The sequence below is a fragment of the Protopterus annectens genome, chromosome 16.part0 (assembly GCF_019279795.1).
Source record: "Protopterus annectens isolate FY-2018-M chromosome 16.part0, PAN1.0, whole genome shotgun sequence".
NCBI classification, from domain to species: domain Eukaryota; kingdom Metazoa; phylum Chordata; order Ceratodontiformes; family Protopteridae; genus Protopterus; species Protopterus annectens.
Window position 1 is genome coordinate 880,330,047 of NC_056750.1, and position 22,683 is coordinate 880,352,729.

General features: G+C 35.2%; 1 protein-coding gene across 1 annotated transcript in view; it reads left to right on the forward strand.

Moving 5' to 3' along the window:
- LOC122790679 overlaps nucleotides 1–22,683 on the forward strand; it is an 800,254-nt gene that overhangs the window by 127,263 nt on the left and 650,308 nt on the right. Inside the window, exon 5 of the mRNA XM_044058202.1 lies at nucleotides 489–2,613. Coding sequence (XP_043914137.1) covers nucleotides 489–2,613 — 2,125 coding nt within the window. The remainder of the gene's footprint in view (nucleotides 1–488; nucleotides 2,614–22,683) is intronic.

Sequence of the window (22,683 nt, forward strand, 5' to 3'; positions counted from 1 at the left end):
AGTGGAGGGTGTTCACCCAGCAAAGAGCAGAAGGGTAAAAGTTGTGGAAGCTGTGTCGTATTTCAAACTGTCTGTGGCAAACATTGGTGCAAGAGCAACAGTGACCATGCTGTACCATCTAAAACTGCAACAAGTTCCTACACAACTCTTTTAATGTTTATATATACAATGCGCCATATCACACATCTTTGTAAAGGAAGATTAAGAAGAATATTTGAGGCTATGATTTTTTTGTCTGAACTGATCATGTTGTTTGATTATTGTAATAAGTCTGCAATGCTTTTTCATCTTTTTGAGCTTTTCAATGAAGACCAGGTTGACATAACTCCATAATTACAATTTGTTTTGATAATTGTATTAATAAGAGCAAAGCAAAATAACTTAAACATGAAATAAGTCCATAGTATTATAAATTGCCATTGTTGATGAATTAGTGGATACTTGTTTCATCATTATGATGGATAATGTAATGATTGATCTGTTTTTAGGTATCGGAGGCACAGCGTGCAGTGAAGATTTCAATGAGCGGCAATCACTTAGGGTACCTCATTTACTTCTTCCTACAGAGACCCTCCAGTATTGTGCTAATAAGCCTGTAAAGGGCTGCAACAGTCTTCTTTCCACTATCAGAGTGCAGTGCCACACTGGACATAACTGTACCCAGAGATCTGAATGTGAAAGTGAAACGTGCCAGTTCCATCACTGTACAGAAAACCTACCACAGTATGCTCAGCCTGGGAACAGCTACAACAAGGTTCATCTCATTCCTACACCATGGCTTCATTCAGGCCAGAAATGCAGCAGGAGCTCTGAATATGATAGTGTAACGCCCGCCTTACATCACCCCACAAAGATCGTACAGCAATCTGCGATGGACATGGAAAAGCTTCATCCCTTTCTTGTACCACAGTACCACTCAGAACATAACAACAAAAGATCTGTCTCTAACATGAGTTTTAGTGTACATCAAAGTACAGTAATTCAACAGAAGTCTCAAGCAGGAGAGAAGCGATACAAATGCACTGAATGCAGTAAACAGTTTATATGGCAACGTCAGCTGTTGGTCCATCAGACTATTCATACATTGAATAATCACGTGGGGGAAAACGCATACAAATGTCCTAAATGTAATAAGAGTTTTACTCGCAAATATTACCTCAGAATCCACCAACGAGTTCACACACGGGAGAAACCATATAAATGTGCTGAATGTAGTAAGTGTTTTACATATAAACAGTCCCTCAACATCCATAGTAGAGTTCACACAGGAGAGAAACCGTATAAATGTCCTGAGTGTAGTAAATGCTTTACACGTAAACAACATGTCAGAATCCATCAACAAGTTCACACAGGAGAGAAACCATATAAATGTGCTGAATGTGATAAGTGTTTTACACGTAAATATTATCTCAGCATCCATACACGGATTCACACGGGGGAGAAACCATATAAATGTTCTCAATGCAGTATGTGCTTTTCAAACAAAAAGAAAATTAGAATTCATCAACAGCTTCACACGGGCGAGAAACCATATAAATGTGCCAAATGCAGTAAGTGTTTTTCACAGAGAAGTGGTATAATATGCCATGAGGCGATACACACAGGGAAGAAACCATATAAATGTACAGAATGTAATAAGAAATTTATGTGGCACAATCAGCTGAAACGCCATCAGGCCATTCACACTGGGGAAAAACCATATAACTGTCTAGAATGTAGTAAATGTTTTACAACACCACAATCTCTCAGAATCCATCAAAAAGTTCACACCGGGGAAAAACCTTACAAATGTGCTGAATGTAAAAAATGTTTTACACACAAGCAATCCCTCAGAATGCATCAACGAGTTCATAATGGGGAGAAACCGTATAAATGCACCGAATGCGATAAGCTGTTCATGTGGCTTGGTAATCTGAAACGCCATCAGACCGTTCACATAACGAATACTCATGCAGAGGAAAAACCTTACAAATGTTCAGAATGCAGTAAGTGTTATTTACATAAACAATCCCTCAGAATTCATCAACAAGTTCACACGGGGGAAAAACCATATAAATGTACTGAATGCAGTAAGTGTTTTACACACAAACAATCCCTCAGAATCCACCAACGTGTTCACACAGGGGAGAAGCCCTATAAATGCAGTGAGTGCGATAAGCAGTTTCTGTGGCACAGTAATCTGATGCGGCATCAGGCCATTCACATAGTGGAAAGGCCTTATAAATGTCCAGAATGTACTAAGTGTTTTACACATAAACAGTACCTCAGAATCCATCAACGAGTTCACAGTGGGGAGAAACCGTATAAATGTTCTGAGTGCAGTAAGTGTTTTGCACGAAAACAGTCCCTCAACATCCATAAGCGAGTGCACACAGGGGAGAAACCATACAGATGCACTGAGTGCAATAAGTGTTTTTTATGTAGCAGTCATCTGAAACACCATCAGATCGTTCACACAAGGCCAACCAGAAAAAGGTTTTCAAAAAAATTGGAAAACAAAGCAAAAGGAATAGAAACATTATCAAAAAAAGAAAAAATTAGTACATCTTGGAGAAATATTTATGAAGGTATTGTTGAACATAGCAAAGGTGTGATGTATATAGAAGAATTAAAGTAACATTAAGAAGATCCAATATAAAGGATATGAAATGGGATGAAGTAATAGAGAAATTAAGATAAAATTAAGAAAAACTCACAAATGGAAAACCTTGGGCCAAGCTGTAGTATCTGACTTCTGGTTAAAGCTATTCACTAGCCCTGAGTAAAACATTACATTTATGTGCATTCCAAAGAGATAAGACAAGTAAGTGTCACTGTTAGAAGACTGCAGAAAAGGGAATGGATAATCAAAAATATTGAAAAACATACATTTGGTAAAAGTAAGACATGATATCAAAACAGGCTAGCATTTATCATACACTGTTTCCAACAAAAAAAACTAAAAATATCAGCACAAGCAGAAAAGAAAAACTTGGAAGGTATGCAGATAAATATAAATAATCATTGATGACCTAAAACGGTTTTAATGTAGAATTGGGAAACAAAGCAAAAGGAATAGAATTCCCAATACATAAATAAGTAGACACATTAAGGCATACGTATAAAGACTCTGTTGAACATAAAGATGTTGAATGGAAGTAAGAAGTAAAACAAAACAAAACCGAAATAAGCTCTAACAAAGATGGTACGAAATGGGATGAAGTAATGGCTAGAGAAAGTGAAACAAAATTAAGAAAAACTCCTAAGTGGAAAACCCCAGGGCTAGATGCAGTACCTAACTTCAGGTTAAAGGGTGTAACATCTTTGCACAAAGGTTTAGCCCTTAGCAAAAATTAATTGTACACATCCCAAAAAGACACCAGACTGAATAACAAGAAAAGTGATACTTTTACTCGAGTGAGGCTATGAGTCATATTAAGAAATATAGTCCAATAACTTGCTTTTAAATAATGTATAAATTATATGCTAGAATCGATGCAGACAGAATTTATAGCCATCTAGAAAAAAAAATCACTGATGGTAACAGAACAAAAGGTAATAAACGAAAGTCAAATGGAAAAAAAAGTATCGTCCATTGTTAATAAAGCCTTAACAAGGAGCTGAAAAATGAAAAGCATCCCATGTTCATGCACAATAGAATGCTTACAAGTCTATAAGATAGACCCTGTATTGATCAGTTACATTCATAGTGTATGAAACAGTAGCATATTTCTTTGCAGCTAAGCCATGACAAAGGCCAAATTATTATCCCATAGATTAAAAAAAATCAAAAGGGGATATTAGAGTTATTCTTTATCACCACTCATGTTGTCTTGCCCTTAATCTGTTTTAAGAAATCATCTTTGTTTAAACATCTCCTCTACTTTTTCTGCACGATTTAAAATTCCATAGTTTATCGTGTGAGGATCTGAAAACATAACTACCAATGATTAAAATATTCTCAGGTGCTATAAGAATGGTATTTGGTCTTGATAAATGTGCAAAGGCAAAGTTTATATAATAAAAGTTGCAGCAGGAAGAAAATATCAACCTGGGTCAGGAATGTGATGTAAATAAACTTGAGTAGGAGGAAGTGTATAAATATTTGAGAATAGATGAAGGGTCAGCAACAAAACATGAACAAATGAAAACAAAGCTTACTGATGGATTCTTCCAAAGACTAAAGCTAAAATTGAAAGCTATGTTGAGATCTAGGACTAAATTCCAAACTATAAATAAATTTGCTCTTCCTGTCCTAGTTTACAGATTTAATCTGATTAACAGGTTCAAACTGAGTCAGTGTGATAATAAAACAAAAAAGTTTCATTATAATTAACTGATATATTTATAAAAAAGTACATATCAAGCTTATATATATATATATATATATATATATATATATATATATCTGTAAGTTTGAAGGAGGCATGAGCCTCCTCAAAACTGACTACATGTGCAAGTCTGCAGTTTTTGGAACGCCTTTGGATTTGCTAACTTTACTATGTCCAATCATAATGAACATTCTAAAGCATGAGAAGAAGTCAAAGATATATTTGATTAGTTTATCATACACATTTCAGAAAGGAGTGGGAATGCTAATTAAACCAGAAGTAAACAGTTGGACAGCAAGCAAGTAAATAAAAAGACCAGAAAAAAGGAAAGAAAATTGGAACTTCCATGAATATAATTGAAGTTTTACAAATAGTTCTCAATGCTTGCATGTCCAAGATTTGATGCAAGAATGGTTAAGGAAAAGTAAATTTAAACCGAAATATGGAAGCGTAATAATGGCGGCCCAGCATAATGGGCTGTGTGCATGTTGGTTTACAATAATGGTGGCCCAACGTAATGGGCTGTGTGCATGTTGGGTTACAATAATGGTGGCCCAACATAATGGGCTGTGTGCATGTTGGGTTACAAAATCTATTGAAGAAGTGGGAGAAATGGGCCAATGCATGTTTTAACAGTCATGCATCTCATTGCTTGGTGTGATACATTCACGGCTGAAGGCCTGTATAGTGAAGGCTACAGTAATGCGGTGAGGCTGTTACACTGGAGATTGTGAAAACACTACATAACAGCAGTAGCTGAGAAGCACTATCAACAGAAATTATGGCATCACCTGCTACCAACACTTTAGAAAATAGATGCAAGAATGCCCGATATTGTAGTCCTCCCCCTCAAAAAAAGAGTAGTGGTAATCATTGAAGTTTCTAAATCCAATTACTGTGTCTTATGGTCTGAGAGGCAGAAAGTCATAAAATACCAGAGTTTGCGAGCAGAAACAAGAGTAATGTGTTAGAAAGATCCCCACACTTTTCCAATAGTAGTAGAAACAACAGAACTAATAAGAAATATTTTACAATCATAGATACATAGTTAAATATGCTGCTAAGAAGGAGGTACATTGCAGGTGCTGAGAAGAACATTGTTGGCCAACATCACAGACAGAAGCAAATCTACTTCCCTTACTTCTAATCATACTCTGACTTGCGAATGGGCTTCATTACAGTTGTGGTGTTTTAGAAACCCAGAACATTTAGCAAAAAAAAAAAAAGGAAGCCTTTCATACTTAAAATATGTATGCTGTCCTACTATTACATATGAAGTATGCATATGCTGTCCTCCTATTACATATGAATTTCAGTGGCTGAACAGGATGCAGACTTGTCTTTGATGCTAGAGGAGTGGAAGACTGTAGACTTAATTCCTACACCAGGTGCTTGGATTCATTTTAATACTGATACTGCAGTGTTTCAGGGGTGCTAAACACCTGAGGTTTATGTTTTTCTGAGTGAGTGGCAGCTCAGGAAGCCCCCTGGCATGTATTTTCCATGGTCAGTATGAGTGCCACATCATGTCTTCCCTGAAAATTAGGCCATATACCTAGTGGGACTAACCCGGTCAACAAAAACTGCAGAAATATCATAAAGTATATGCAATGGAAGGATGTCAGTGAAACTGAGACAAATTTAGAAGCTCTTAACTCAGAAACTCTGAGTCCAGATTCTGTACCAGTTTCTAGCTGAAGGTATCAACATCATTGCACCGTGATTAAACTTTGAGTTAAACTTGCTTATATGAGCGTGCAGAAATTACACAAGCTTGGTTAACGATGGCAATAATGTAGCCTTCCTTAAAAATGAACTTCCAAAACATGTCAAGAATTATTGGCTAATAATGTACATTCCAATAACTCATACATTTTATACCATAGCTGATTCAGGCAGTATTTCATCCTTTATATAGTGTGATAAAAGAAAAGCATATGGAACCAGGGGTCACCTGTTACTTAACCAAAGCTGTAATACAGACATGCAAAAATGAGCAAGACTTAGGTATGGCATGAATAGTTTACAAACTAGCTCTGACATAATGTCCTATTCCAATATGGCAGCATGCTTACAGGTGTATGGAATCTACTATTCATTAAATTATACAGTCACTGTGAAACAGTAGCATGCCACTTTTAAAATTCAGGTATCAACAAGTGAGAACAAAGTTTAGTTAGGTTTTTAATACTAAAAATTGATGTGATGTCTAGGAATAAATTTGAAGCTTAAATCACCTTGCTGTTTCTGTTGTAACCTTCAGCTATAGTATGATTGATGACTCCCTAATGTGTTGCATCATATGGGCAAGAAAACTGCTTCATGCTTATCAAATAGTATCTAAAAGCAATCTATGACAATATTGTGTGTCCTTCAGTCTGACAGCTGCATGGGCTTCCTTCAGAATTACTTCTGTTTATTGCTTTGCAGCAGTGACACTCTGAATGTATTTGTTGAACATAATGAGATCTAAAAATAGTGAAAGTTGTAAACCCTAAAGAAACCAAGTGTAAATTACCCATCCTAATTCAGATTATCAAAGCATTTCAGACATGAGCGGTAAAGGAAAGCAACCTAGAAGTAGACAAAATAATCAAGTAGTAAGATGACATGCCAGAAATAATATATAATAGCAGAATTAGCCTCAAAAAAGTAGTGGTACAATTTACATAGTGTCTAGGTCTGAGAGCAGAAAGATAAAATACAGAGTTGAAAAAAAAATAATGGTAGAAGGTCAAATCATTATCCTTCACAGTGCTTGGACATTTAATAACTTAAATGCAGTATCTCAAACCGAGGTTTAGTTTTTCATACAAAATTGGGCTAGGCTTATAACTGCCCCAGGGCAGATAGCCTAGTATGAACCTATATATATATCTGTCAGTTTGAAGGAGGCATGAGCCTCCTCAAGACTGACTACATGTGCAAGTCTGCAGTTTTTGGAACACCTTTGGATTTGCTAACTTTACTATGTCCAATCATAATGAACATTCTAAAGCATGAGAAGAAGTCAAAGATATATTTGATTAGTTTATCATACACATTTCAGAAAGGAGTGGGAATGCTAATTAAACCAGAAGTAAACAGTTGGACAGCAAACAAGTAAATAAAAAGACCAGAAAAAAGGAAAGAAAATTGGAACTTCCATGAATATAATTGCAAGCATTGAGAACTATTTGAAAAACTTCATGTCCAAGATTTGATGCAAGAATGGTTAAGGAAAAGTAAATTTAAACCAAAATGTGGAAGCTAATAATGGCGGCCCAGCATAATGGGCTGTGTGCATGTTGGGTTACAATAATGGTGGCCCAACATAATGGGCTGTGTGCATGTTGGGTTACAATAATGGCGGCCCAGCATAATGGGCTGTGTGCATGTTGGGTTACAATAATGGTGGCCCAACATAATGGGCTGTGTGCACGTTGGGTTACAATAATGGCGGCCCAGCATAATGGGCTGTGTGCATGTTGGGTTACAATAATGGCGGCCCAGCATAATGGGCTGTGTGCATGTTGGGTTACAATAATGGTGGCCCAACATAATGGGCTGTGTGCATGTTGGGTTACAATAATGGCGGCCCAGCATAATGGGCTGTGTGCATGTTGGGTTACAATAATGGTGGCCCAACATAATGGGCTGTGTGTATGTTGGGTTACAAAATCTATTGAAGAAGTGGGAGAAATGGGCCAATGCATGTTTTAACAATCGTGCATCTCATTGCTTGGTGTGATACATTCACGGCTGAAGGCCTGTATAGTGAAGGCTACAGTAATGAGGTGAGGATGTTACAATGGGGAGTGTGAAAACACTACACAACAGCAGTAGCCGAGAAGCACTATCGACAGAAATTATGGTATCACCCGCTACCAACACTTTAGAAAATAGATGCAAGAAAGCCAGATATTGTAGTCCTCCCCCTCAAAAAAAAGAGTAGTGGTAATCATTGAAATTTCTAAATCCAATTACTGTGTCTTATGGTCTGAGAGGCAGAAAGTCATAAAATACCAGAGTTTGCAAGCAGAAACAAGAGTAATGTGTTAGGAAGGTCCCCAAATGTTTCCAATAGTAGTAGAAGCAACAGAACTAATAAGAAGTATTTTACAATCATAGATACATAGTTAAATATGCTGCCAAGAAGGAGGTACATTGCAGGTGCTGAGAAGAACATTGTTGGCTAACATCAAAGACAGAAGCAAATCTACTTCCCTTACTTCTAATCATACTCTGACTTGTGAATGGGCTTCATTACAGTTGTGGTGTTTTAGAAACCCAGAACATTTGGCAAAAAAAAAAAAGGAAGCCTTTCATACTTAAAGTATGTATGCTGTCCTCCTATTACGTATGAAGTATGCATATGCTGTCCTCCTATTACATATGAAGTATGCATATGCTGTCCTCCTATTACATATGAAGTATGCATATGCTGTCCTCCTATTACATATGAAGTATGCATATGCTGTCCTCCTATTACATATGAAGTATGCATATGCTGTCCTCCTATTACATATGAAGTATGCATATGCTGTCCTCCTATTACATATCAATTTCAGTGGCTGAACAGGATGCAAACTTGTCTTTGATGCTAGAGGAGTGGAAGACTGTGCACTTTATTCCTACACCACGTGCTTGGATTCATTTTAATACTGATACTGCAGTGTTTCAGGGGTGCTAAACCCCTGAGGGTTATGTTTTTCTGAGTGAGTGGCAGCTCAGGAAGCCCCCTGGCACTTATTTTCCATGGTCAGTGTGAGTGCCACATCATGTTTTCCCTGAAAATTAGGCCATATACCTAGTGGGACTAACCTGGTCTACAAAAACTGAAGAAATATCATAAAGTATATGCAATGGAAGGATGTCAGTGAAACTGAGACAAATTTAGAAGCTCTTAACTCAGAAACTCTGAGTCCAGATGCTGTACCAGTTTCTAGCTGAAGGTATAAACATCATTGCACCATGATTAAACTTTGAGTTAAACTTGCTTATATGAACGTGCAGAAATTACACGAGCTTGGTTAACAATAGCAATAATGTAGCCTTCCTTAAAAATGAACTTCCAAAACATGTCAAGAACTATTGGCTAATAATGTGCATTCCAATAACCCATACATTTTATACCATAGTTGATTCAGGCAGTATTTCATCCTTTATATAGTGTGATAAAAGAAAAGCATATGGAACCAGGGGTCACCTGTTACTTAACCAAAGCTGTAATGCAGACATGCAAAAATGAGCAAGACTTAGGTATGGCATGAATAGATTACAAACTAGCTCTGACATAATGTCCTATTCCAATATGGCAGCATGCTTACAGGTGTATGGAATCTACTATTCATTAAATTATACAGTCACTGTGAAACAGAAGCATGCCACTTTTAAAACTGAGGTATCAACAAATGAGAACAAAGTTTAGTTAGGTTTTTAATACTAACAATTGTTGTGATGTCTAGGAATAAATTTGAAGCTTAAATCACCTTGCTGCTTCTGTTGTAACCTTCAGCTATAGTATGATTGATGACTCCCTAATGTGTTGCATCATATGGGCAAGAAAACTCCTTCATGCTTATCAAATAATATCTAAAAGCAATCTATGACAATATTGTGTGTCCCTCAGTCTGTGACAGCTGCATGGGCTTCCTTCAGAATTACGTCTGTTTATTGCTTTGCAGCAGTGATACCCTGAATGTATTTGTTGAACATAATGAGATCTAAAAATAGTGAAAGTTGTAAACCATAAAGAAACCAAGTGTAAATTACTCATCCTAGTTCAGATTATCAAAGCATTTCACACATGAGCCGTAAAGGAAAGCAACCTAGAGATAGACAAAATAATCAAGTAGTAAGATGACATGCCAGAAATAATATATATGTAAGGATTATGACCAGAAGAAAACTGGAAAGTCCATACTTTTACTGGGAAGTATAGAAGTGTCCTGGAACAAGCACTTGCTTGTCCAGATTTGCGGAATGAATGGCTATAGAGAGATGAATTAAAAAAAAAAACAATTGGCTAATGGAAGCTCAAGATATGGACTGTGCAAATGGTGGCTGACGAAATCTATTGAAGTGGCAGATACAGACAAATGCAGGTTTTGTAGCACAGAACTAGAAATGGTTGCCCATCTGGTATATATATATATATATATATATATATATAGTGTTGAGAAGCTTTGGAAGTATGAATAGCAAAGAATGGGCAACAATGAAGAATTGCAGATCACATGGGACCATCCAGTACCAGCAATCAATCAAGATGTTATAGTTGAAGAAAAAGGACTAAAAACAACAGTGATTGAAATAGCTACATCTAGTGACTGTAGTGTCCTGCATACTGACATACTTGAAGTTACAAACTATCAGAGCATGCAAGCAGAAACTAAAGCAGTGTGAACAAGAATGCCATGTTGGTTGCAATAGTAGTGAGAGCAACTGGGAATAATAAAAAAAATTTCCAAGCATACTTAATTATATTATCAATGCAGGTAATTTCATGTGACCTATGAAAAAGAAACATTTTGGATGCATTGCAGGAACTGAGAAGAGTACTTTTGGTAAACATCAAAGATTGGAGCAATGCATTTCATGAAATTAACTTTAGTCTGACTTAGAATAAAACCCCATAAATAACTAGAGAAATTACAAATGAGTAATAATGTAAACTGATTGAATACATTGCGTTTCATGTGACATAGCAACATTAAAATATCTGAAGTTCTCACAGGATTTCCACATCAATAATTTAAGCAATACAAATTTCATGATCTTTAAATGTGTTCTGACTTAAGAATGAGATATAGTATACTGCCATGGCATTGAAATGTTTTAATTATTCAGAAAAATAAGTGGGGAAAAGGGAAATTCCTCATTCATAGTAGAACTCTCCATCATATCTGCCTGTTTCCATACTGTGCTGTGTATGATCAGTTCTTTAATCACAAAGGGAAGAAGACATTGGTTTTGGGATGGTGGGAATAAATCAGAGCTTGTGCATGGGCGTTGGTCAAGAAAAACTCCGACTTGAGTAGTACCCTGCACTACTTCATAGAATATGAAATTTATTTGTTATACAATTAAGCCTGTCTCATTTGTATGACATTCCAGGACTCTAAAAGCATAATGAGGTGATTTTACTCACCTGAAAATAATGCCTTAAATGAATTTGTTCAATGTATAAAAGGTAGTCAGAGCCAAAGATTGTAATTTTAGCAATACATACAGCAGTGTGAAGTGCAACAAACTTGAATCCGACAGCCATGAAATAAAGCATTCAAAGTGCAGAACCAGTGAATCTCAAAAACAAGTCACACACACTCTGGGGATTACATTTTTTTTTTCCTCAAGTCAAATGAGATTCTATACATCAGTTAAGGATAATGTTTCTGCAATTATCTAGAAAGAATAGTTCATATTAACTGAGACTTAAATTTAATAAGTAACAAATTCATTTCTTAGTCTATTAATCTTTAATTATCTGATGGACTTCTTGATTCCTTCTTTAAATATTAATGGTCTAAACTACAAAATAAAGTCAGGTTCAGTTCTTAAGTACTGTGAATCATGTAAACCAAATATTTTATTTTTTCAAAAGTCTTGTTTCAACCACAGGGATAAAAATGTATGGAATTCTATCATATAAGAGATACTAGCCCATTCAACCTTTACTAGTAAAAGAAGTGGAGTAACGATTTTATCACAAAAATATAATAATGCTAAAAGGTTTATACAAATTTGAAGATTAGGATGGTTTTTGAGCTCTTTTTGTATTTTATTATGATAATAGAATGTGGACTTTTGATAACATTTACTGGTTCCCAGGGATGGGAATGAAACTTGCTAAAAAGATCCTAGGGATTATTCAAAGTCATTTTAGGTGAGGATTTTAATTGCTTTTTAAATGAAAGTATACAAGTTCTGTAAAGTATGTTAAATTTGCTTCTACTGCCAAAGCATTAAAACATTGGGTGGAATTATTAAATGTAAAAGCTAATTTTTATTTAGAAACATACTCTCTTCAGGTCAAACATTCTTTGCACATGTATGATACCAAAGCTAGAATTGCTGAATTATTCATTTTGTCACAACTTTATTTCTGTACTAAACTTTAAGTTTACCTGATGCCCACTATCATTAAATAATTCTTTCTGCTAATTTTAAGAATCTTCCAATTAATAGAATTTCATCTTCTAAAGTCAGCTTGAAGGATGTTAAATGTTGCTTAAATTCTGTAATATAATTTTTTATGATGATGTAATTGACTAACAGTTCAGGGTTCTTTTAAAGTATCTCTCTCTCTCTCTATATATATATATATATATATATATATGTATATATATATATATATATATATATATATATATATATATATATATATGGCAAGTGTATAACATGCTTTAAAAATAAAGTTTAAAAATGTAATAATGACCTTGTAGATATTCAGAATAAATGTTACACTCTTATTTTCAGAAAAGGGATAAAACCAAGTTAATTTAATCAAATCTCTTAAAAAAAATGCCAAGATATTCTTCAACATAAAGTAACTATTGCTCTTGAAAAACTCAACTTATCATCCCACACTCTGTCACCCAAATGAATGCATCATTTAATTAACAGTTAAATTAGTTTTAAGATAAAAGCATATTAGAGAGACAAGATCTAAAATGTCAAAATTATTACAGATAAAATTGTATCTCAGTTTAATGAACGTTATACTGTTTTAAATCTAATAATGAATGTATTTTAATAGAGTCTGTTAGAAATTTAATAAATTACAAATTCCTAGATTATCTGAAAATTCCAAGAATATCTTGCATAAAAAAAATGTTGTTTCTAAACATAAAGAAATTAACAATAAATCTCCTTGCCCTGATGGTTTAAACTCTGAATTGTAAACAATTAAGTAATATGATTTCTTTCTTGCATAATATTCTTTTAGAAATTCATAAACCTCTAAATCACCCCACCTCATTGAAATATTTATTACTTCCATACCAAGAGAGAACAAAGGTCCTCCTTATTCTTCAGCTTACTGACCAATTATTCTTTTAAATCTTGATTATAAATTGTCTGTTTACACAGATTAAATATTTCCTTTCTAATTAACAGCGATCAAATGGGTTTTGTTCCCAAAAGGCATACACAGTACAATATCAAAACACAATTAGCTTTGGTGGATGTTATAAATGGTATAAATGCAGAAAGTAGATTCAATAGTTTTGACATTAAAAAAGCCTTTGATTGTCTAGACCGAACTTATCTTACTGAATTGCTACATGCCTTTGAGTTTACATCCCATTTTATTTAATAAATCAGCAGTACAAAGTTAATAAAGTCTGTGTTAAAATTAATTTATTTCAGACCCAATCATAATTAATAAAGGGACCAAGCAAGGTTGCCCTATCCCCCCTTTGTTGCTTTAGCTATTGAAATTTTAGCAATTCAAATTATATCTAATAAATTAATTCATAGAATAACATTTGGTAGTGATTATGAATCTAGACTAATGCTTTTCACAGATTATATTTTAACTTTACAGACTTGCATTCATATCTTAATGACGTTTCTGACATTCTTTTTCAGTTTTGTAAAATTAAAAATCTTTCCTTTATAATTTTCATTGGGGAAGTACAAGTAGCTCAACATATTAAGGTATTGGCTTTCAGACTAAATGTCCCAATGGATACTGGGGGTTGGCATAATGGTTAAGGTGTTTACCTCACATATCAGGTAAAGGGTTTGATTGTCAATTTTAAAAGGGAAATTGGCTAGGCTTAAAATGACCCACAAGGGCAGCTACCCTAGTACTTACCACTGAATCTAAATGTTTTCTTTTAAACAAATATTCTAATTCATCTTTTTCTTCATACCATAATTTTTCTCAAGCATCTCAAGGTGGTTTATATTTAGGAATTAATACCAAAAAGATGTGTACTGAAATTGAAAATGCAAATTATTCAGAGGGAGTAGACTTTAGTTCCCAGCTAATTGACTCTTGGCATAAATTATTTCTTTAATTTCAAGATATATCCCAAATAATATAAATGGTAATTCTACCCCAAATTTTATTTATTGAACATACAACTTCCTTATACCTTTATAAATCCTCTTTGTATGTTATAGTGTTGAAATTCTTATGGTATCTTAGGAAATAACTGGCAGTTCCAGTCACATTAAACCTTTGTATAAGGGAGGTATACAGTTACCTGACCTTGAAACATATGCCAGAGCTGCTATTTGTTATTCAGATAATTGGAAAAGATTGCATACTCAATTGTTATATGATGATAAAATTAAACTGTGATCTTTATAAAGTGATCTAACAAATAATTATCTATGGTTGCATACAATACACCATTAATTCTTTTTTCCTATCTAGTTAGTCTAACTATAATTTTTAGCCAAATAGTTTTAAAAGTATAGTATAATTTTTTTTCTTGTAAGGGTCTCTTAGAACGTGCTTCATAGGTTCATAGGCATTTATTAGGGTAATGACCACAAGGGCCTTTTTAAGCCTAGCCATGCATCCCAAATCTCTAACAAGTTCTGATACCCTTGATAAGTGTAAACATGGGCCTGGGAGATGAACCATTTACAGGTTACCTGTGTCCATTAGAGACATAGGTGCCAAACGAGGGATGAATTTCCAGTTTCCCATCCAATTGTCCAAGTTGCACTTGAACTGGGTTAGGGAGGAACTCTGCTTCACATGGACAGGGAGCCTGTTCCATAGACTGGGTAGACTCTGGGATAAGTACATCTCTCTCCAGCATGTCCTATTTATATTACATGCAATGTTTAAGTATTTAAAGCAGGTAATTCTGGTGCTGCTTACTTTTTGGATATGCAGGAAGTCCATCCGAGTGTGGTCTGACAATGCCCTGTATGCCAGGCATAGATCTCCCCACAAAAGCTTGTAGGAGACAGAAAACAGGGATAGGGCCTTGAGGCAGTCTGCATAGGACTTTTTACATAGTCTCTGTATTCTTTTAGTGAGGAACCTCTGTGGATATTCCAATTGTTGGATATGCCTGGTTAGGTACATACCAAAGGGGGCATTGTACTAAATGATAGATCTGAATATAGTGGACTGATGACTTCCTTGAACTTCAGTTAAAATCTAAAGAATTTTATGGATGGTTTAATTGTTTTAATAATAGAACATTAAAATCCACTAAAGACAGCTTCATAAAATTTGATCTCAAGCCTAATGATTGGCTACCAGTAGAAAATATTGGGAATTTTGCTAAGAATTACTTTTATGAAGCTATAATACATCAAGATAAGATTCTCTCCAAATTAATTTATTACTTTATTATAATTATTTATAAACAACATAGGCCTACTATTATCATTCTTGTCTATATAAAATTCTTCTAAATAAAGTTTATTTAAATAGTAATTTCTGGAAAATTCTTTTGCAAGATGATATCCCATTTCAGAACCCAATAAGTTATTAATTTTTTGTTCTGCTAGCTAATGTATCTCATTAGCACAATACTGGCATATCCTTGTTTGGCGATCACTTCACAGATCTTTTTATACCCCTGATAAGTTAGTAAAATTATGTAAAAATACTAAAAATAATTGCTGAAGATGTGATCTACTCATTAATGTTAACTAGCAACATTATTTTTGATTGTTCATTTCTAGAAGGTTTTGGAGAAAATTGAGCTTTCTCATTAAAGTGTTATGGACAGGTAAAATAATCTTAGGCAAGTTTTTTGGTTTTATATAAATTCTCTTCTAGTTTTATTTTAAAGAAAGATTATCTATTTTGGACTATTTTAGCTGTGTCGAGAAAAAAAATATCAGTCAACTGGCAGAAGAAGAAGCCTACTCTCTTAGAAGAATTTCTTCACTTTTTATGGAAGTTATATGCCTTCAGTGTATGAATTTATCAATCCTTGGACTGAAGTATTATTCAAGTTTATTGGACCAGTGGAAATAATTTTCCCAATATACTTAACTGCATTATGTCACTATTATATCGTTATTTTCTGTTTTAATCATAATTTCTGGCACGTTTCTATGTATTATAAATAGTATTTTGTTTATTTTTTGTATTTTTTTAAATGTTATTGTGTTATCAGTAATTATTTCTTTTGCCTGTATGTAATCTCAATAAAAAAATTTTAGGAAAAAAATGTAATTTTTTTTTCTTTGCAGAAAATACCCTACACTGCTTGAGCTTATATATAACCATTTCAGGACTGCATAAGCATGACTGTCAGAAATCTATCAAAATAAAGAAAAGACTGTTGCATGTTTAGAAACCATACTGGCAGAGGTTACCTATCAAAACTTATTGTTGGCTTCATGATCAGCATAAAATTACATTCTGCCTACAGTAACATACCTACTACAAAAGTATTCCTTCACATGTTCAAAACATGGGCATCTGAACTAAACACTCTTGATAAACTGACCACTAAAATTTTAAAACTGGCTAAAATACCATAGCCTGCCAGCCTTCAAATAAAATGTCTTTCACCTAATTGTCATATGTGTATACTTTCTCAGCAACTTTAGTCAATTAGAGAATCTGATAATAACTGGTCTTTTGAGCTGGGATTCCATGTTACAGACAGAATATGTAAACAGTTTTTAAAGGATGGAAGAACTTTCAGAACTGTCCTTTTTACAAATGTGACTTTTTTATAAGCATATACATAGATGGCATTGCTAAACAGATGATCCGCTGTGGCGCCCCCTAACGGGAACAGCCGAAAGTAGATGATGATGACATAGATGGCATTGCTTACCAGTATGACTCAAACAAACTGTGATATGTATTAGTCCTGTCACACACCCTGTGCTTATTATCTTAATTATCTTTGGACTACCTCATCGGTGGATAAATTGCTGCTTGCGATACACGTATGGTAGAAGGTCTATATACTGAAAGGCACAACAATGTGGCAAGACTCTTGCACTGGGGATTGTGCAAAAATTGCAATATACAGCTGAAAAGGATTGTAAACCTGAACTGCAAAGTGTTCTTGGCAGTGATGAAGTTCCTATCACATGGGATCATCCGCTACCAACAGTTAAGAAAATAGATACAAGAAAACCAGAAATAGTAGTCCCAAGAAAAAAGGGCAACAGTAACATTAATCACTGAAACATATAGACCCAGTAATTATAGTGTCTTGCTTACTCAGAATCAGTCTTAAAGTAACAGGATTTGCAACAAGAAACTACAGTAATATGCAATAAAAAGGGCAAGACATTTCCAGTAGTATTAAGAGCAACACATGTATTTAAACATGCTACCAACATGTATAGTTATGCTGTGTGAATTGCAGAATGATGCAATACTGGGTACATTGCAGGTGCTCAGAAAAATACTTTTGGCAACTATCAAAGACTTGAACAATACCAGTTTCATGGAAGTTTATCATTCTGTGTCTAAGGAATGGTGTACATGCTTATGTTATTCTTGGATCCTGGATTTGCTCCCGTGAATGCAGCACATCGGGCAATGAGTGCCCTTCAGCACTCATTTCCATAGCAGGTATGGCTTTTACGGGATCAGGTTGCTAGCCCAAGGCCCAACCCTCATCAGAGGGTATACCACACACTCACACCTAGGGTCAATTTAGAGTGTCCAATCCACCTATTGCATGTCTTTGGAATGTGGGAGGAAACTGGAAAACCTGGAGGAAGCCCACAGGAACACAGGGAGGACATGCAGATCCACACAGAAGGCACCCCAGCCAAGAATTGTCATGTTGTTAGATACCCAAAAAAATTAGAGAGAGTACACAATGCTGCATCTTCGTCTTTAAGATGTGGACTTCGCCTTATCAAAGCTAAAGCATACTAGATCTTGGAAGTTAATACAACTGAAGAATGAGGTGTGGCTTTATTAATTATTAATACTTTTATGACTATAATTTTCAAAATGTGGACAAATTGTATTAATGATTTTACCAGCTATTGTTTTAGTAAAGAATTAAACTTGAGGAACCTTATTGTGAGTCTTAACTTCACTGTTCTAGACAACTGTTGGGACAGCTTTTCATATGTGCATTTTGATTCCTTGCCTGCCAATCATAAATACTCCCCATTTCAGATTTCAGTTCTTTTCTACTGGGTTATCCCTAGATTAGAGATGAGAGTAGTCTGGTTCTAGATAGACCATCATCCGGTCAGTGATGGAGGTGATTTTTAACCTTGCTGGTATCCCAAATATGAAAGCATGTCTACTGTTGCCTTTACTCCTCCCTCTGGGGAACATGTGACCTGTGTTACTGCAGACACCACTAGCCTTCTCCATGTGACTGTGTGCTACTGCACACCCACAATGAAGGCTACTGCATTCACAGCTTGGTGAGTTAAATGCACGAGGGTGGGTTGTCATACAGTGCCACTCCTCCTCCGAGAGACTGTGTCATGTGATAACTTAGATGTACCTTTCTCCCTGGATAGGCATGCTCATCCTTCCTGCACTATTTTTAATGGATGCCAGAGGGTATATTCTGACCTGGGTCACTTAGATTATAGTCAGGACTATGTTTTCTTGACACTAACATAGTTGGCTAACTGTTAAAACATTTTTTTGGTTCTGGTGGGGATACACAGTATACTGTTCTCTTTTTGTAAACGTGACCTTGTTCTACCTCAGTTGCTTACCTTACTTTCTACTTTAGGTTGTCATAATCTGAGCAAGTTTGATAAATGAGTTACTGGTGACAGCACTGGTCACAGATTGTATCTTACATATATCTTTTTCCAAACCTACTTGCATGTTAATATTAGTTTTTTAAGTCAGTATGTTTGTTATGTGATCATGCATTTGCTTACTGTTTAGTTATATTTTTTTACTGGTTCATATTACTATGATTTGCAAAATAAATAAATACATACATAAAAAAAATCGATGCCTAACAATTGTAATTTCCTACATACTGAAGGCATGAAAACAGATCAATACAAAACAACACCAATATTGTTACAGTAGTTTGGAAGCAACTGAGCTAATAAAAAATGCAAGCCTATTCCACATATAAACTAAAGAGACAGATGTGTCAGTATGTTGTGCATGTTAAGAAAGTTTCATGACAAACATCATAGAATGCAGCAATAATGATTTCTTGAATTTACATAAGCCCTGAATTAGGAATGTGATATATTACTGGCACATTAAAAAAACTTTTGTGTACCAGAAGTAATGATTTTATAAATTTTATATGCACCTGGTTTAAGGATGAAGTCTGCATTAAGTCATGGCATTAAAAATTCCTAAATATTTTGAGAATTTAAACCAAGGAGAAGTCTAATTCACATTGTGTGAAGGACAGCAAATGAGATGTTAACAAACTTCACGAGTTTCATTGTTACTCCCAAAGAATGGAACATTTTGAGCCATGACTCCCTGGAAGTGGTCAAGGTCTGAAATCTATGAGCAGCCACGGGCCCAGGATCTCTGTGTAGGAAGATCTTAATTCCCTTCAGCTCTTAGTGAGCTGTAACTACAGTGGGGGCTAAGGTGAGATGAAATAGCATCCAGAGGTGGTAATTACTAGTCCCTATCCAGATGTGAAGCAACTGCCTGCACTTGTTGGTAATAATGATGTGCAGTTAGATGTTTTAAAGCTCTAAACAGCACATCAAATCTCCTTTAGATAAGTAGGGAAGGATAGACTGCACCATGACCTTCCAAAAGCTTTAAAACTTCCTATCCTTGCAGGTACGAACCTCTCTGTCCCAAAATCAGATCTGTCAAAACCATGGACCAGCACTTTCCTACAAGTTCTGGAACCAGACTGATTTACATAGGTATCTTGAGACAATGTAGGAGTTTTCTCATGCTGTCTGATGGCCATCTATTACTCAAACAGCATAACACAGTGTGTGAGAAATGTACATATATAATGTCACTAGAACCAAAATTTCACGTGGAATTATGCAACTTTTTTTAATAACTCCAGAGCACAAAACGTTTGGCATGATTTTGGCAACTAAAAGTAGAAATGGGTGTTGCCAAACTTAGGGAGCCTATAACAAGAAAAATAACCAGAGATCCTGTAGAGATATTAGAAATATTTCAGAAATGTTATAAAATGTAAATAAAGTAGAGAAGTGGGGGAAATGAATAAAAAGCATAAATGGAAATAGTTATGGAAAAGTTAAATATACCAAAGTTAGAAGTAGACAAGGCTCAACAATTAACACGCAAGGTAGGAGATTAGGTAAAATGGTGATTTATAATAAATCTGTAGAAACGTCTCCAGGAATAGATGGTATTCCAGTGTAAGCTTGGAACATAGCAGCGAAGAAAGTGATACAAATCTGGAAGGTTTTGTTTAAAGGTATTTTAAAAAGAGGGGAAGGACCAACATCCTGGAGAAAAGCTGATGTGGTTGTAATACCTAAAGGTGGTAAAGACTCAGATCCAGCTTCATATGGGCCTGTTTCAATTTTAAACCATGATTATAAAGTGTTTATGTCTATAAAGATTAAAGGAATGGCAAAGGTGTTCCCAAAATTGATATATATGGATTAATGTAGTTTTATGTAGGAAGGCAAACATTTGGCATCATTAATAGAACAATGATGATCCAGAGGGAAGCAGAATGTAAGAAAATGTCACTGTTGCTGGTTGATCTTGATGCAGCGAAAGCATTCGACAGGGTAAGCTGGGATTTTATGATTAGGGCAATGGAAGCATTTGCATTTCCTGATAGAATAATAAGGTTAATTAGGACAATGTATGAGGGATCAGAGGGAAAAATCAAAGTGGGAGGGCTCCTCTCTGCTAAGTTGTGCCTGAACAGTGGATCCAGGCAGGGTATTCTCTTTCCCCTTAGTTATTTGTGTTATATTTTAGAACCATTGGCAAAGAAAATAAAGGACTCAGACATGCAAGGATATAATTGATATGGTATCCAAGAAAACTTGGCTTTATTTGCAGATATTATTTTGTACCTGATGGAACCAGGATAGGACATCTTAGTTTTGAGCAAGATTCTGAGACAATTACAGTTTTTTTCAAGATATAAAATTAGTGAAGAATAAACAAAGTCTGTGGCGGTAAACTATGCACCTACAGATGAACTGTTTTAGCAATACCTATATGTTTAGGAACGTTATAAAATGAAGTATTTAGGAGTATTTAGGAGTATGAGTTAAAAAGGGTTCTGTTATGGCAACTAAGGATATGTGGGGAGAGACTAAACAAACAACAATACAAAAACTGAGAAACTGGAAGTTCTTGCCTAAATGTTTTTAGTCCTTTTAGTTATATACACAGGTCAGGCATATTTTTCATCAACCAGAGGAAAAGTTGTGGACAGTAACTGGTTGAAGGAAAGAGTTGAAAGATTTTATCTGAGACAGGAAGAGGGCAAGAGTCAAGTGGGTTAAGGTGAGATTTCCAACAGAAAATAAGGAACTTTAAGACTACCTGATTTGAAGGGATAATTTAGAGCTACACATTTAAGGCTCTTATCCATGACTCAAGCAGAAAGCTACAAGTCAAATGAAAAGGGATGATGATGAAACAGGGGAGTAATTCAAGAAATAAGGAAAAAGTTGTATTTTGAATGCAGATCCTTAAAGAAAATAAAATAATGCTGAATATTATATTCATAAAGTGACAGAAAGCATACTAAGACCTAAGACAACATGAGGATGGAGAAAGGAGATTCTGCCAATAGGGATGATTGTAAGTAGGGATACAGAGACAACATGAGAATGGAGAAAGGAGATTCTGCCAGTGGGGATGATTGTATGTAGGGATACAGAGACAACATGAGAATGGAGAAAGGAGATTCTGCCAGTGGGGATGATTGTAAGTAGGGATACAGAGACAACATGAGAATGGAGAAAGGAGATTCTGCCAATGGGGGTGATTGTAAGTAGGGATACAGAGACAACATGAGAATGGAGAAAGGAGATTCTGCCAATGGGGGTGATTGTAAGTAGGGATACAGAGAATAAGCAAGAGGGACTGGAGTTTACTGAAGGAAGATGACAAAGGAACTAAGGTACTGGGAGCAAATAATTACAGATAGAAAGGTAATAGAATGGGAAGAGGCCAAGAAGACATCCGGACTGCAGACTAGTGATCAGTATCAATCCCTAATAAGGAAGGCAGAGTACAGGCAAAGAGAAATATATAGGGGAATCCTAAATGAAAGACCTGCACTGATTGAGTTTTTAGTTGAATCTTGAACAGAAGCTGCTGTTAACAAAGGATAATTAGTATGGCATATAAAATATTGCACAATAACTATAGGAATCAGAGGAGATCAGAAAAGATTGTGAATTGCTTATCTAAGCCCTGTTTCCAAAGAAATAATGGGAAGACATATGTATGAGTCCCAAATATGCAATATGTAGAAGATTTAAGACTTTTGCCTGGAAGTTTCTGCAT